At 34.1% G+C, this 14,320-nt stretch overlaps 1 protein-coding gene across 1 annotated transcript in view; it reads left to right on the forward strand.

Annotated features, from left to right (window-relative positions):
* Positions 1 to 12,422, forward strand: part of LOC129231406 (uncharacterized) — a 65,259-nt gene extending 52,837 nt beyond the window's left edge. The window contains exons 3-4 of the mRNA XM_054865713.1: positions 2,292 to 2,642; positions 11,051 to 12,422. Of these exons, the coding sequence (XP_054721688.1) occupies positions 2,292 to 2,642; positions 11,051 to 11,676 (977 nt within the window). The 3' untranslated portion in view covers positions 11,677 to 12,422. The remainder of the gene's footprint in view (positions 1 to 2,291; positions 2,643 to 11,050) is intronic.
* The last annotated feature ends 1,898 nt before the right edge of the window (positions 12,423 to 14,320 follow it).

Below are 14,320 nucleotides of genomic sequence, written 5' to 3' on the forward strand. Positions count from 1 at the left end.
AGAAAACACAGTGCAACTATTTCGTGATATTAAAACCATTACTATTCATTTGAGAAACCTAAGATACTGTCCATGTCCGAAAATGAATTATAATTGCACTTCAGACTTCATCTGCTTGAAATCAATTTTCTGATACAGTTTCACTCAATAAAATTTGGTTTGTGTTGAAACGGAACATTCGTTATTGGACGTTTATTCGGTTATCAATGCAAAACAAGCTTTCCAGCTTATGCGTACCAAGAAAACAAATTTAGTTATTGGAATCTGATACTGCTGTACGTACTAAACCTTCCGACATAAAGCAAAAATTTATAGCTATTGTCAGTTTTACAATGAATTAATTTCATTCTTCATGTGTAATTTGTTACAGGGACAGTTATAATTGTAACTATTGCAACAATTGCATGAGAAAATTAAGTTTTCAAAAATAGTTCTTATTTCAAATTAGTGCTAGTAATTTTTGATTCATGCTGCCTCATAATTTTTTAAAAGGTTTCTTTCGGTATATAGTTACATAATATGCGACAACGGTTGAAGATCCTCCATGTGCGCTTATTTGACTAGTGCACGTTCAATCAGTTGCGGTCAAAGTCTTCCAAAGTTCCGTCCTAAATCAATACCCGTGGGGGTAGTGGGCTGGTGTTGCTTAGCTCCTAGTCAGGATTAAGGAAAAAAAAAACATAATAGCTGTCTTGAAGATCCCTTAAAAACTAACTCCCTTTAAAACTATCCGTGTGGTACGTACGTAGGACCAGTGGCAGATTTTTAGGTTTGGGGGCCGGTAAATGCATATTTGGGATCCCTTTGTCTATCACAGAACTGTATAAAACATTTATCATGTGCATTTTTGTATTCGGATCAGGGCCCTTATGGTCATAGGGAGCCATTCTGTTTGTGCCATGCTAAATCCCTCTTCGCAGAGGACCCTGGAATGTGCAGTGAAGTATGATGAGTATATAACGAAACTTTTTACTTTCTGTATTTCATATGAGCAATCGATACTGATGTATTATCGCATTTACTACAATTCAGTTTCATAGTGACTTTTGAACTTAACTATTTATATATGTCAGGTTGGTGCAATTTGCTGTATTTGAGGAATTTCAATTTTATGTATCATCTCAACCAAGTTGGATAGATTAAGTGTCTTGGCCACAGTTATAATAATGCACAGGCACTGAATCATGAAAGAGAATACCAGTAATACTGGACGACAAAAGCATTCAACCTCCTTCTCTAGAGCAATAAGCGCCAATTCCAAAGGCGAATCTACAAATGATTCAGTTGATGTCCGCTTGTATTTCAGATTTCATTTGAAATTCTTGAGTTATTTTCCGAGATATAAGTAGTATTGCTTGACGAGAAAATCATTCTGCTGTGTCATCCCTTAGAAACGATTAGTAGCAAACATTTATCTGTACTTCTCCCATTGAGGTACTACAATGGGGCACATATGTGCACACATTTTTATACGAATCCTTGTGTTATTGTTGGACAGGCAGCAGTCACGCTAAAAGGGAAATACGTTCGATTGGATCAACCTCTGAAGAGATTAGTGCCAAAACTAACCAACACCAGCTCACTTGGAGATGCACATGCATATCAAGTTTCTTTCAATTCCATTCATTACATTTTGAGTTAGATCGCCCTCAAGAAAGTCAAATACATGTTAAACACAAACAGACGGACAGATAGTTTCCAGTTATATTAAGGTAGGTTCAGCGCACCATAAAACGTGTTAATCTGTCAAAATACGAAAATCAATCGTCTCTTCTACGCAAAAGCAAGTAATCGAATAATGGTCATTTTTCATCTTTATCGCTTGACTCCTAGATCGTTAACATTTTGTCTTTTAGTCATAAACAAAAATGAGGTTCCTTAAAATAAAAGTAAATTACTAAGGGTTCTGTTGCCTAAAAAGTTTGGGAACCGCTGAAATAGACAATGCCATACTTTAAGAATTAAATAAATACCTTTGTGCTTGAAAAATAAAAGAATATAAAACGACGTCTTAAGGCACAAATTAGCAGGAAAATTGCCTACACATGTTTCGGGGTTACAAAGTCCCTTTTTCCATGCAAAAGAAGTGAGCTTTGGATGAAAAAACATCCGACAAAAGGTAAAAGTTTGTATTAGAAATTGAAAACATGTATATATCTGTGAAAGTCCTGTTTTAAAAAGCTTTGATATTTTATGCATTCATTTCTTGCTCATTTTTCACGTGTAATTAAAATTAAGATATCACTGGTAAAATTAAATAGGTCAATTACACGATTGTTTTCTATGTTTAGGTTCACTTCATTCCAGAAGGCGTACAGAGCCTCATTTTTACAAAGAGAGGTACTTTCTGAATCGAACCAAAGATTCTGAATCGCAGAACCAACGGGGCCTCTTCAATTGGGGAAGCAATCCCGATGCCTACGGTACAAGGCAAAGCGTATACGGAGATGGACCTCGGAGATTACCTCTCATCAATGGCATTTGGCCTTCAGTGGATCAAGTAGAGCAAGTGATGGCTTTAGGTCCCCAAAGCACTCCTGGGCCTAAGATAATGGTTAAAGAAGAAATTGACATTGCTGAATTGCGAAATAAGCAGTTGGAGGAGTTAAGGAAGCAACGCTACAAAGATGGCATTTTTAGCAGTAAGTACTATGCTGTCCTGAGAAAGTAAAAGGCAGTATGTAGATATTTTTCTCTTTGCATTTTATCTATTGTACTTTAGCTTTATTGTACAAGCTTGCTTATTTGGTTTCCGCTGAAAATAAAGCAAAAAAAAAAAAAGAAGAAGAAGAAGAAGAAGAAGAAACGTCAAATTCCAGCGTTTTCCTATTGTTAGCATGGAGTCCCAACACGCGTTTCATCCCAAAAATTCATTTCTGCAGATACTGCTCCTTACCTTCAAATGCCAGTATAAAACTGTTCATTCCTTTCATGATACAAAAGCCATCACAAAAATAAATGACTTTTAATTGACTTATTTTACTTATACTTCTGAAATTAATAAGCAAATATTTAAGTGGTTTAATGGCACATGATTTCAATCTCAGTTCCAACTATCTGACATTTTAGAGTGCTTAGTTTTTCAGATACATAGAGCTGAAGATCAATATCAGCGGTTGCCACTCGCCACGTCACCACTGAATAAAAAAGTGGCAACTATTACTGTCTTTCGCCACCTGATCGCCGCTCTCCCCAACCCTACCTTGTGCTGTCAACAATTTTAAGTTATCTATAAACTTACCTCTAAAAATGAAATACATAATATCCTATTTGCATAAGTTTAGCACTTGATTAAGTAATTTACTTTAATGTCATCAATTAGTAATATTAACATTTGTTTAAACTGACAAGGTTTATGCTTCAGTAGCAATTTAAAAGCTAATTTAAGGTTTAGTCCTTTTTTGAGTTACAAAATATATATCGAGTAAAAAAAATGTGGCGACTAAAAAATGTGTCTTTATACGCCGCTGGCAAACAAAACCATTTCCCAATCTTGATCTTGAGATTCAGCATATTGTGCAAGCTATCTCTTATTGAAACAACGAGTTGTGTTTTTTTTTTTTTTTTTTTTTTTGTCAGACTATTGATTAACTTAACATTGGTACTATTGATTAACTTTAGTCTCCTGACATACACTGACTTGTGGGAGACTTTCATTTCATGTGGCAGTGTAGAATTTGATGTCGCCGAGACATCATTCATTTTAACTGCCATTGTAGACAAATTTCTCTCAGACGTCAATCATTTCCTGTGAAATTACAAACTCCGTGGATATCACCGAGACGTAATTTGCATGTAAAGAGGTTAATTCAGTTATCCCTGAGCCATCAGTGCTCAATGTTAAATTTATCCGTAAATTTTGCACAGCATCTTTGACTTACCGTTGCTTTAATTGTAGTTAAACTGGATTTCTAAAGCTTTCAGATTTGGTTAAACGAAATTGGTATGAAATACGTAAGTAATATTGAATTCATATACCGATTTACTACCGAACGAAAGACCCTTTAATTTCAGGTTTTGGCAGAGGGATTGAATTATGGGTCATTTTGAATGCATCAGAGCATTGAGTTGGTGATCTTAAAAAATTTCTAGAGCCACAAAGCCAAAAATGTTTTGGCAGAGCAAATATCAAGTTGGTACTTAAATTTTTTAGCCGTCCTGGGGCATCCAAACCTTATCTTAGCTACCTATATCACATTGCAGTCATGAAATTTTTGAGCTCAGATTTGTTCTGGTCTAAAGTTTAGGGGTCTGAAACTTTATAAAACTTTGTTTCATATTTACTAAAAGCCATGTAGTATGCAAAATTTCGTCAAGTTCAGAGTTGGTCGAATGAGGATGATTTCAAAAATAGTACCAGTTGTACAAAACTGCAATACCAAGTCCAGTACAAAAACTACGATTTCTGACTAGAATTTTTCAAAACAACGAGCACAAATATGCATATCACAATCAACATCATGCGGTGAATTTTATCATAAATGCAGGTTTTCTTGACTTTGGTACTCTCAACAATATTATTTGTTCGCACATACTTAATAATGCATTTAAAGTTGTGTTTCTTTATTTGTTTTTGAAATTTAACTAAAATGCATCCAATGGAGCAGACAGACATACACTACATGACCAAAAGTATTGAGACACTTTAAAAAGTTCACGTTTTTAAGGATTTCTCGAGAAATAAAAGACCAAATGCTTTGTTACTTTAGTCGCATAAAAAGTATAATTCAGTTGTCATTTTCCGTTAAAAGTTAAATTACCCATGCATTTAGGGGACCAGCAACAAATTGAGGAAAACAAAAATGTTTTTTGATCATCGTTCTTCGTAAACATTGAGAATAAGCTGTAAATTTCAAAAATTAGTTACCTTACTATATACAATTATTTTACGTACTTTCGAGAAAATATCGCTGATATTCATGAAGATATAAGCATTTCTTTCAGAATTATGAATTTTATTTGAAGGTTTTTGGCTCATAACGTGTAAAGTATTTCATCAAAGCTTACCAAATTTTCAGAAAACTTGACACAGCACACAAGAGAGGTATAAAATTAAAATTTCTAATTAAAATGTTGAAAATTTGATAAAATATGGATATTTAAAGCAATTAATTTTTCTCTGAGCATGCGCGAAATAGAGCAATTTATAACTTTGATAATCTAAACCCCAACTATATTTTCCAATCCCCCCCCCCCCCATAATAAAATTTCAGTTCAATATCTTTAAAATTCAAACAGTTATCAGCGTTCTAATAAGCTGAATTTGAATAGCTCTTAGGCTGACTACGAATCGTGCGGGATCGTTCGAAAATGACCTGTTTTATCATGAATCACACTGAGCGATTGCAAGCAAATGTTGCAAACTTGCGAACAACCCCTAACGAGTCGTCGCCTATTCAAGATCTATTCAAATTCGGCTCATTATATCGCTGATAACTTTCGGAATTTTTATGATATTGAACTGGAATTTTTCAATGAATTGGAGAATCTAGTTGGGGTTCGGATTATGAAGGTTATAAATTGATATCTTTCGCGCATGCGCAGAGAAAAATTAATTGCTTTAAATATCCATATTTTATCTAATTTTCAACATTTTAATTAGAAACTTTAATATTATACTTCTCTTGTGCGCTGTCCAGTTTTCTAAAAGTTTGGTAAGCTTTGATGGAAAACTTTACGCGTTATGAGCCAAAAACCTTCAAATAAAATTCGTAGTTCTGAAAGAAATGTTTATATCTTCATGAAAATCATTGATATTTTCTCGAAAGTACGTAAAATTATTGTACATAGTAAGGCAACTAATAATCTGATATTTGCAGCTTATTCTCAGCTATTTACGATGAACGATGAGCAAAAAATCTTTTTGTTTTCCCTGAATTGTTGCTGGTCCCCTAAATATATGGGTGATATAACTTTTAACGGAAAATGACAGCTAAAACATATTTTTTATGCGACAAAAGTAACAAAGCAATTGGTCTTTTATTTCTCGAGAAATCCTTAAAAATGTGAATTTTGGAAAGTGTCCCAATACTTTTGGTCATATAGTGTAGCTCTTTTCAATGAACGAAATGGAAAACTTTTTTTTTTTTTTGTCTATGAAAGTCGTTTTAGATACGACCGTGAGACTTAATAGGAAGATAAGACTTAAGAGATAGGAAGATTATATAAGACTTAAATGATGACTTTAATGAATTATATAAGACTTAAGTGAGAAAATCGCTGTTGTGTGTGTGTGTGTGTGTGTGTGTGTGTGTGTGTGTGACAATCAACAATGCTAATGAATCTTTTAAGCATTTAGAGAAATTTGTGATCATTAAGGAAGGAGATCTGATGTTAATGAGAAAAGTTTGTTCGTATGCAAAAAGTCAAACAGAAAAAGACTCCGTGTATTTCAGAACTTTTTAACTAGATCATAACAGCGAACAAATGATCACTTCTTTACTCTCTCTCGTAATAAAAAATAAAGTCAAACAGTAACGAAACAAGCTTTTGTTATTTACTTATATGTTGTGTCATACTCTTAATTAAAACAGATAGTTTAACTTTTCTTGAATACTTCTATACTTACGCAGTAGCGGATCCAAGGGGAAGGGGACTTAAAGGGGGCTATAGCCCCCTCCCCCCATGAGGCCTGAACTTACACAAGGTAAAACCGAAATTTCAGAGATTTTTAATACTGAGGTACATAATTTAAATATGCATAATATTTTTAAAAAACTACTATATAGAGTGGCATATTAATGAAAGAGCTGTAGCTAAGGGACTGTAGTCCCTTCTCCCATTTGGTCAAAACTTAAAACAGATTAAATTGTGATCCGCAGTGAAATGGAAGGGCTTAAAGGAAATAGTTTCGCTTTGCAATCGAGGTTTTTTAATCTGAAATTTAATACTTTGAAATTAAACCTGTCATATATATTTTACTCCGTTCCTGGCTACGGGGGGGGGGGCTATAGCCCCCTCCCCATTGGGTCAGAACTTACTCTAGATAAGTCCGCAATTTCTAAAGTTTTAAATACTTCAATACATTTGAGAATTTTGATATGCATTTTATTTGAATAAATAATTATATGCACTATATATGGTGGAAAAATAATGGTGAAAAGGGGGCTAAAAGAACTGTAGCCACTTCTCCCATTTGGTCAAATCTTACAACAGATTTACAATGTGATTTGCAATGGCATGGAAAGGCTTGGAGGAAGTAGCTTCGTCCTGCTGTCGAGGGTTTTTAATCTGAAGTTATTGCTTTCAAATTAACAAAGTCACACATTTTACTTTGTTCCCAGGCTAATGCGGCTATAACCCCCCCCCCCTCCCCCATGAGGTCAGAACTTACACTAGATAAAACCGAATTTTTGGAGATCTTAAATACTGCACAATACCGTTACAAAGAGAGCCTAAAACTGTTTTGGGGCCTCTAATTTCGGAGAAGTTTCACAGGAGAGCTCCCGCTTCCCCCTAATGTCATCACAGAATACTTCAAATTGCATTTTTCGCGCTCTAATTTTGATTATTTCTGAACAAATTTTCTAGCTTTATTTCAAACATTTTATTTTGTCAAACTACTTCTGGTAAGGAACTTTTCTCCCCAATCTATTTTTATTGTCGACTAAGTAGGATTTAAAATATGTTTTTCGGAGGGAGAAGAGCTCCCGAATCTCTAACTCCTTCCCCTAACTTCACCATAAAAATGCATAATATTGCTTTTCTAGCTTTAATGTCGAAAATTTATTGGGAAAGTCCTCTTCGTTCCTTCAACGTGACTAAAAAGAAGGTTCGTTTTTAGGCCTTCAAACTTGAAACATTTCCTGAGAAGACAACCCATTCCATCAAAATATAACCTAAAATAGTATTTTCAGAACTTCAATCTCAAGAAATTTCGGAAGACAGCCCCCAAACCTTGACGCGTCTTCTAGCATCGTCCAAGAGTGCCTGAAATGAGTTTTAAAGACTTCGATTTCGAAACAGTTCTGGAAAAGATCTCCGAGCTCTCACTCTTTTTCTAATATTTCTATAAAAGATAAAATAAACTGTGTCTGTAAGATTTCAATTTCCAAATTTAGCTGAAAAGTGTACCTAAATTCTTATTCCGGGGGAAAATCCTCGAACCTTTCTTCTTCACTTACAACCTAAAAACGTTTTCTCGACTCAAAAGAAGTTTCGAGAGGGAAAGGGGTAAAGATAGAGTGAAGAAGAGGGGGTCTTCTTTCCTCTGTCTTTCCCAAACCTAAACCTTTAGTCGCATCTTTAGGACCTCGATTTGTAAAAAATTCCGGAATTGAGACCTGACTTCATTTTTGTGAAGTTAGGACATCTCTCTAACATCGACAAAGTAGGCGTACCGTACAGTTGAGTTTTTTTCGAACTTCAGGGTCAAAAACTTCCAGAGACTTCTCTTGAACTTCAATGTGAAAATTTCCCTTTAACTTTTACCATTTCCCAAACGCCACCAAGCAAGGGTGCCCATATGCAAAATTTTAAGGGGGGGGGGGGGGCTCAGATATTTTCCCTATGGTTTGGCAGGATATTTTCCCATAGAAACAGATTTCAGTACAGATTAGAGTTAATAAAATTTGACAATTTAAATAACTTATTATTAATTGCTGAAGAAGAAATGTTTTACGTTTTTGCAAAGAAAAAAGTACTAAAAGAAAGTTCTAATTTTAAAGGGTGTGCTTGAGTCCCCCTTGCCCCCCTATATGGGCGCCCTTGCCACCAAGGACAGCCTTTTTAATACTTAGTTAAAGAAATATTTTCATAGAGAGCCTCCAAACTTTCCCATTTCCTAAACGTCACCAAACATAGACTAAAACTGCGTCTTTCAGACTTCACTGACGAAACCTTTCCAGAGAGGACCTCCAAACCCTCTTCATTTCCTAAACGTCACCCATTATAGCCTAAATTTGCGTGTTCAACGTCGAAAAATTTTCGGAGGAGAGTCACCCTGTAACGTAACTTAACCAGAAATTGCGTAAAATTCCTTTTTAAAGACTTCAATTTTGAAAATTTTCGTAAGTAAATCACCAAAACCTTCCTCTTTTAACGTTACCAAAGATAGCATGTAATTTTGTTTTCCGGAGTTCCACAACGAAAACCTTCCAGAAAGATCCCTTGGACCTTCCCCATCACCTTAAAGTCATTACAGATAGCATAAAATTGCATTTTTTAAGCTTTTATTTGTGCAAATTTCAGGAAGGAGCATTCAATCTCCTAATATCGGTAAAAAAAAGCTTGAAATTGACTATAGTTAAGAAAAAGATTTAGGAAGGAACCTCAACCCAATATCATCCAACTTTACTACTAAAACGCTGCGAAAATTGCGTTTTTGACATCAATTTTGAAAAATTCTACGGGAGAATCCTGACCCCTTCACGCATCCTCTTCTTTTTACAACCTGTCTCTAGCCATAGCTGGAGTATGATGTTTATAGCCCAGCTTTTATCTTCAATATTTCGATGGGGAATCATACCATTTTTGCAGACCTCTTGCGGTTATGCGAATGTATGTAGGGGAATGTGGGGCAAAGTGAAATGTTTAAGATGACTGAGCTTTTTCAAACTGAACAAATTGGAAATTTGTTTTGAAAATCACAGTACAAAAAGAAAGAACATTGTACGTTATAATAAAACTTGCATTGAAGCATTATTTTTATTATTTGGCAGGAGTTTTGAGTCTTCAAAAAAAAGTGAAAAATTTTCACTTTTTTTTCCATGGGGCAAAGTGAAAAATGAAATAATATTCTAACGAAATATTTTCTATTTGATTATAAAAGTATTTTGATAAAATGAATCTGTAAATAAAATTTTGAATGAAGAAATGAGAAGAAAATGAAACAATAAACGAATGATTTAATTCATTAATTAATTATGAAGAAAAACAAATGAGTGTGTAAAAGAGTGAATTAATAAGAAGATAAGTGAATGGATGAATATATAAGTGAATTACTAAATGAAGGAATGTAAATGAATTAATTAATAAATGAATAGGTAAGTGTTTTTGTAAATGATTGAGTGAGTAAAAGAAATAAGCTATTTCACTTTGCCCCATCCACTTTGCCCCGCATGTACTCGACTACTTGAGCACAATATTTCAAATAAAAATTAGTTAAATATTAACTAAATGAATATTGGACTGCATATTGTAAGGCCCTAATTCATATTTAAAATGTTCATAGCAGGAACTTTATTATTTTATAATATCAAAAATATTTTTTGACTTAGAACAAATATTACAATAAGAGTAACATTTTTTTGAAAATTGCCTGTATTATCATGAGCTTTAATCTTTGGCGGTACTTTTTTACTGACTGGAATAGGCTACATGTGCAACTACGTTGTTAAAATATTACCAGCTAGGTTTCACTAAATGCAGAGTAACTATTTCACCTTTTCACTTTGCCCCACTATTTCACTTTGCCCCACAGTCTCCTACCTACCAATGTTGTATCTGTTCAGCTTTATATGAGGTTTTTTGCTTGAGCATTGTTTTGGCTACTTCAGACTGATGAGCACAAAGTTAGAGCGCAGCTGTAATCTCCGGATGCTGTAACTGTGTAACTGACCTACTCAGCTTTCCGGTATTTGCTTGCAATCCAGCCTTAGCTCCGGCTATGGGGCGGTAATTAGTAGTTTCATATCCAAGTGAGGTGTATATAGTGTTTTCAGACCTTTAAAATGCTCGCGAAAGTATTTATATTCTACAGTATACTATATAATTTTATTTCATAGGCGAAAAACCTAATACACATTTAAACTCCTAAATTTTTAGGGGGAGGGACGATGGACACCTTGTAGCGAAAATTTCATATTGTTTGTATGTCTGTCTTTCTAAGAGCGATGAATCTCCCCCCCCCCTACTTGAGTTTGAGACTATCCGCGAAAACGATGAAAAATACCCTCTAAAACAGTGACCTCCCACTTAGACCTAGGTTAGAAATATATTTGAAAAATATTATGTTACTGTTTTGGTTTTAATATAGATCAGTAAATCATTTTCGTTTCTCATGTTGATTTACCCCAATTATTTCTAATTAATCATGCATATCCTTTTTTAGGTCAGAAGAAAACGGAATCCAGCACAATTGGGAATTCAGTCTTGATAGATCCATCCATTCCTCGAGAGACGGTAGTTTCATTAGTAAACACAGAAGACGGTGACGCTTTGTCCATTGCCTTGTCTAAACCGAATAAAGACGAATTCAAGACACATCGGAAGCACCGACACCGCATGGGACGTAAAAGGAAGTTACGTAAACATCCTACATATCCAAGCTACATTGTGTCAAGGGAATCTCGAGTAGATACCAGTGGCATTGCCCCACCGTATGCAATGTATCATTTCCGGCATACACGCAAAAATGGGGTTGAAGAGTTACGAAGAAGACCTATTGAAAGTGTCCTGGCACCATCTGAAGTTGCAATCCTTGGAGAGTTTGATACCTCTTGTGTTGAATCTCTTCATGGACGCGAAGTACCAATTCTAGCTCCGCAAGTAAACCATGCATTTGTATATAGATATGAAACGAAGAAAAATAAGCAATACCCTTTTAACCGCTATATGCAAGTGAAATACAGGTGCCTGAATGACTTTGTTTTTGTAAATTCAAAAGCGGAAAAGCTACGATGCAAAGAAGGACGTTGGGTAGGTGAAATGCCGCGTTGCATTCAGCAGAGAAACTAGACGATATGTCTAAGAATGACTAACTCATTAACACCAAATCATTTTCGTCTAACCGCCGTGTCGGTTTTAATTGAAAAAATGAGAAAAGTTTTACATATTTTTAAAATGAGTATTCTGTGTTCATAAATAAAGTTATGCCATATTTCTAAAGTTTAATGACATAATGAAAGGCCGTTTTTTATACAAAAATTGAAAATGCAAAAAGGTTACTTGGAAATGTTGAAATTAAAAAATATAGGATAGGTCATTTTGATTTGAGTAAAAATAAATTTAAATTGTTACAAACTAAGAAGTAAGTTGTTATGTGCTATTAGGAAGTAAGTTGTTAAGTTTTATCATATAATGTATGCTTTTTATGCGAATCATTGTATGTGGAAGGATGTTAAAAAGTACTTTGCAAAATAAATGTCATCTGGGCACTATACCTCGTATTGCAAAGATATATTGAAATATAATCCACATTGGAATACAGTAACCATAATTTGTTCTCTATAACCATGTTGAAATTTGAACGTGTTTATAGAAAATGTGAAAACCAGAATGAAGACATGAGAGAAACCAACAAACATGACACACATTGTGAGTGCACGTTATCAAGCAGAATCAATGCGAGTAGGGAAAGATAAATAATTTGTGTACATGGTTCATTCTTTATTCTTTTGTTTTTACGACTATTAATATGAATCGGTATGAAATAAATGATACTTCTTGAACGAAAATGAACAATAATAATAATAAAAAAAACATATTCCTATTTTTGCCATTTATTCTTCATCACTGGTGTTCGACATCGTTAAGGAAAGAACTCTTTTTGTAGTTGCTGCTGCGGATGATATAAAGAAAGAGAAATTTAAAAGGATTGTTAAAACTGATGCAACTTTAAACTTATGCGGTTAAACTAGGGCTTAATTTTGAACTCAGATTACGACAAAAAATGATGCAGAAACTTATTTTTTACTTGTGATTAATATCAGTAAAATAACATTTAATATTTTCGTTCAGCCAAGCAAATAGATTATGAAAGTGCTAAATAAATTTAGATGCACAGAAAATAATCTTAAGTACAAACACTAATAGAACCTGGGACGTGATTTTTGACAGATAATGACGCAATGGGATAAAATGTTAAAACTTCGCGAAGAAAAGCAAAATACCAAACAATCTCAGATAAATTCAAACTTATACCCTTCAATAACACGACATGATGATAAAATATACGTTTTATTGTATTTCAAGAAAAACATGAATTAAAGTTATAATCAGACCACAAAATACTAATAGTAATATCATTTTAATGGTTGTCTGCGTGATGTTTTAAGAGACATAATAGCGAAAAAAAGTCACTAATTTAAAGGTAAGTGACTTAAAAACTCGTTTATAGAGGATCTCAAGTAAAAGCATTCATACTAACTCCATTTTATTTATTTGGTGTGACAAAGGTTAAAAATAATGATTTCAGTTATTAAACTTAAGTGAACATGAATGGAATCATCGATATCGATCAAGAAAGTATTTTTTTTTTAAATGACCTAGACACATGACATGTAATCCTCTTTCTCTCAACATTATGCACTTTTTAGTCAAAAATTTTTTCTTAGGTTTTAAATATTTTTTCCTGATGAGTTAGTTCAAAGACTTGGTTTGTATCTGAAAGATAATTTCTACTTATTCTTTGCTCTCTGAATCGTATACGAGTGCAGGGTCGGATTTATCGCGCCAGTGATACCTCAACATAAAAAAGTATCAGCTAAGTAGGGGTACTTATGACCCCATGGGGAATGGCGCACCACCTCATATGCGACGGAGCACCCCCCTAAATGAAATCAAAACCCTTTCAAATCACTCCCTCTCCCCTCCCCTCCTAAAATTTTCAATCAAGCTACCTGCGAAATTATATAAGATTATTGTTTATTACATATTTTCGTTTGGCTTTTAAAAGATTAGAATGCGTTTACTTGAGAGTGTTCGGGGTCTTGTTTTGTTTTGAGTTTTTATGATTAGTCACATATTTTATGTTAAAAATGACCCAGGCACTTGACACGTAACCCTCTTTCCTTCAACATTGTTCATCTTTTAGTCAGAAAAATGTTTTCTTAGATTTTAAGTAATTTTTGCTTGAGGAGATCAAAGATTTTGTTTGTGTATCCGATAGATAATTTCTACTTCTTGTCCTAACAAGAATTTTGCCCAAGTGAGCAACGCGCAAAATCATAATAATAATAAAAATACGTATGCCCGTTTATTATTTGATAATCTAATTAAGACAATTGTTTCGATATGTTTCAAATTTTTGACTCTCAAATTTTAAGGAAATTATTTGTCGAAATTTTGGTTTTTAGTTTATGTTGCCCCCTTTGCTCGACTACTCGAGATCAAATTTGTATCTGTGTGTTCTTTTCCACAACTAAACAGAACGGAAAAACCCATTTTGTTATGGTTTTCCCCCTCATTCTCATGTTTAATGAATTTGGTTTAAGTAAATTTAAAAACTGGACTGAAATTACGATCTGTCTTAAAGAAAGATACAAAAAATTATCTTTACATGGAAGTTTTTTTTTTTTTAACCTTCCTTTGAAGGGGACGAGGAGACATCTTAGAAAATCCTGGCTAAATTCCACATAAAATATGACACACAAACTGCTAC

Source organism: Uloborus diversus, chromosome 10 (assembly GCF_026930045.1).
Source record: "Uloborus diversus isolate 005 chromosome 10, Udiv.v.3.1, whole genome shotgun sequence".
Lineage (NCBI taxonomy): Eukaryota > Metazoa > Arthropoda > Arachnida > Araneae > Uloboridae > Uloborus > Uloborus diversus.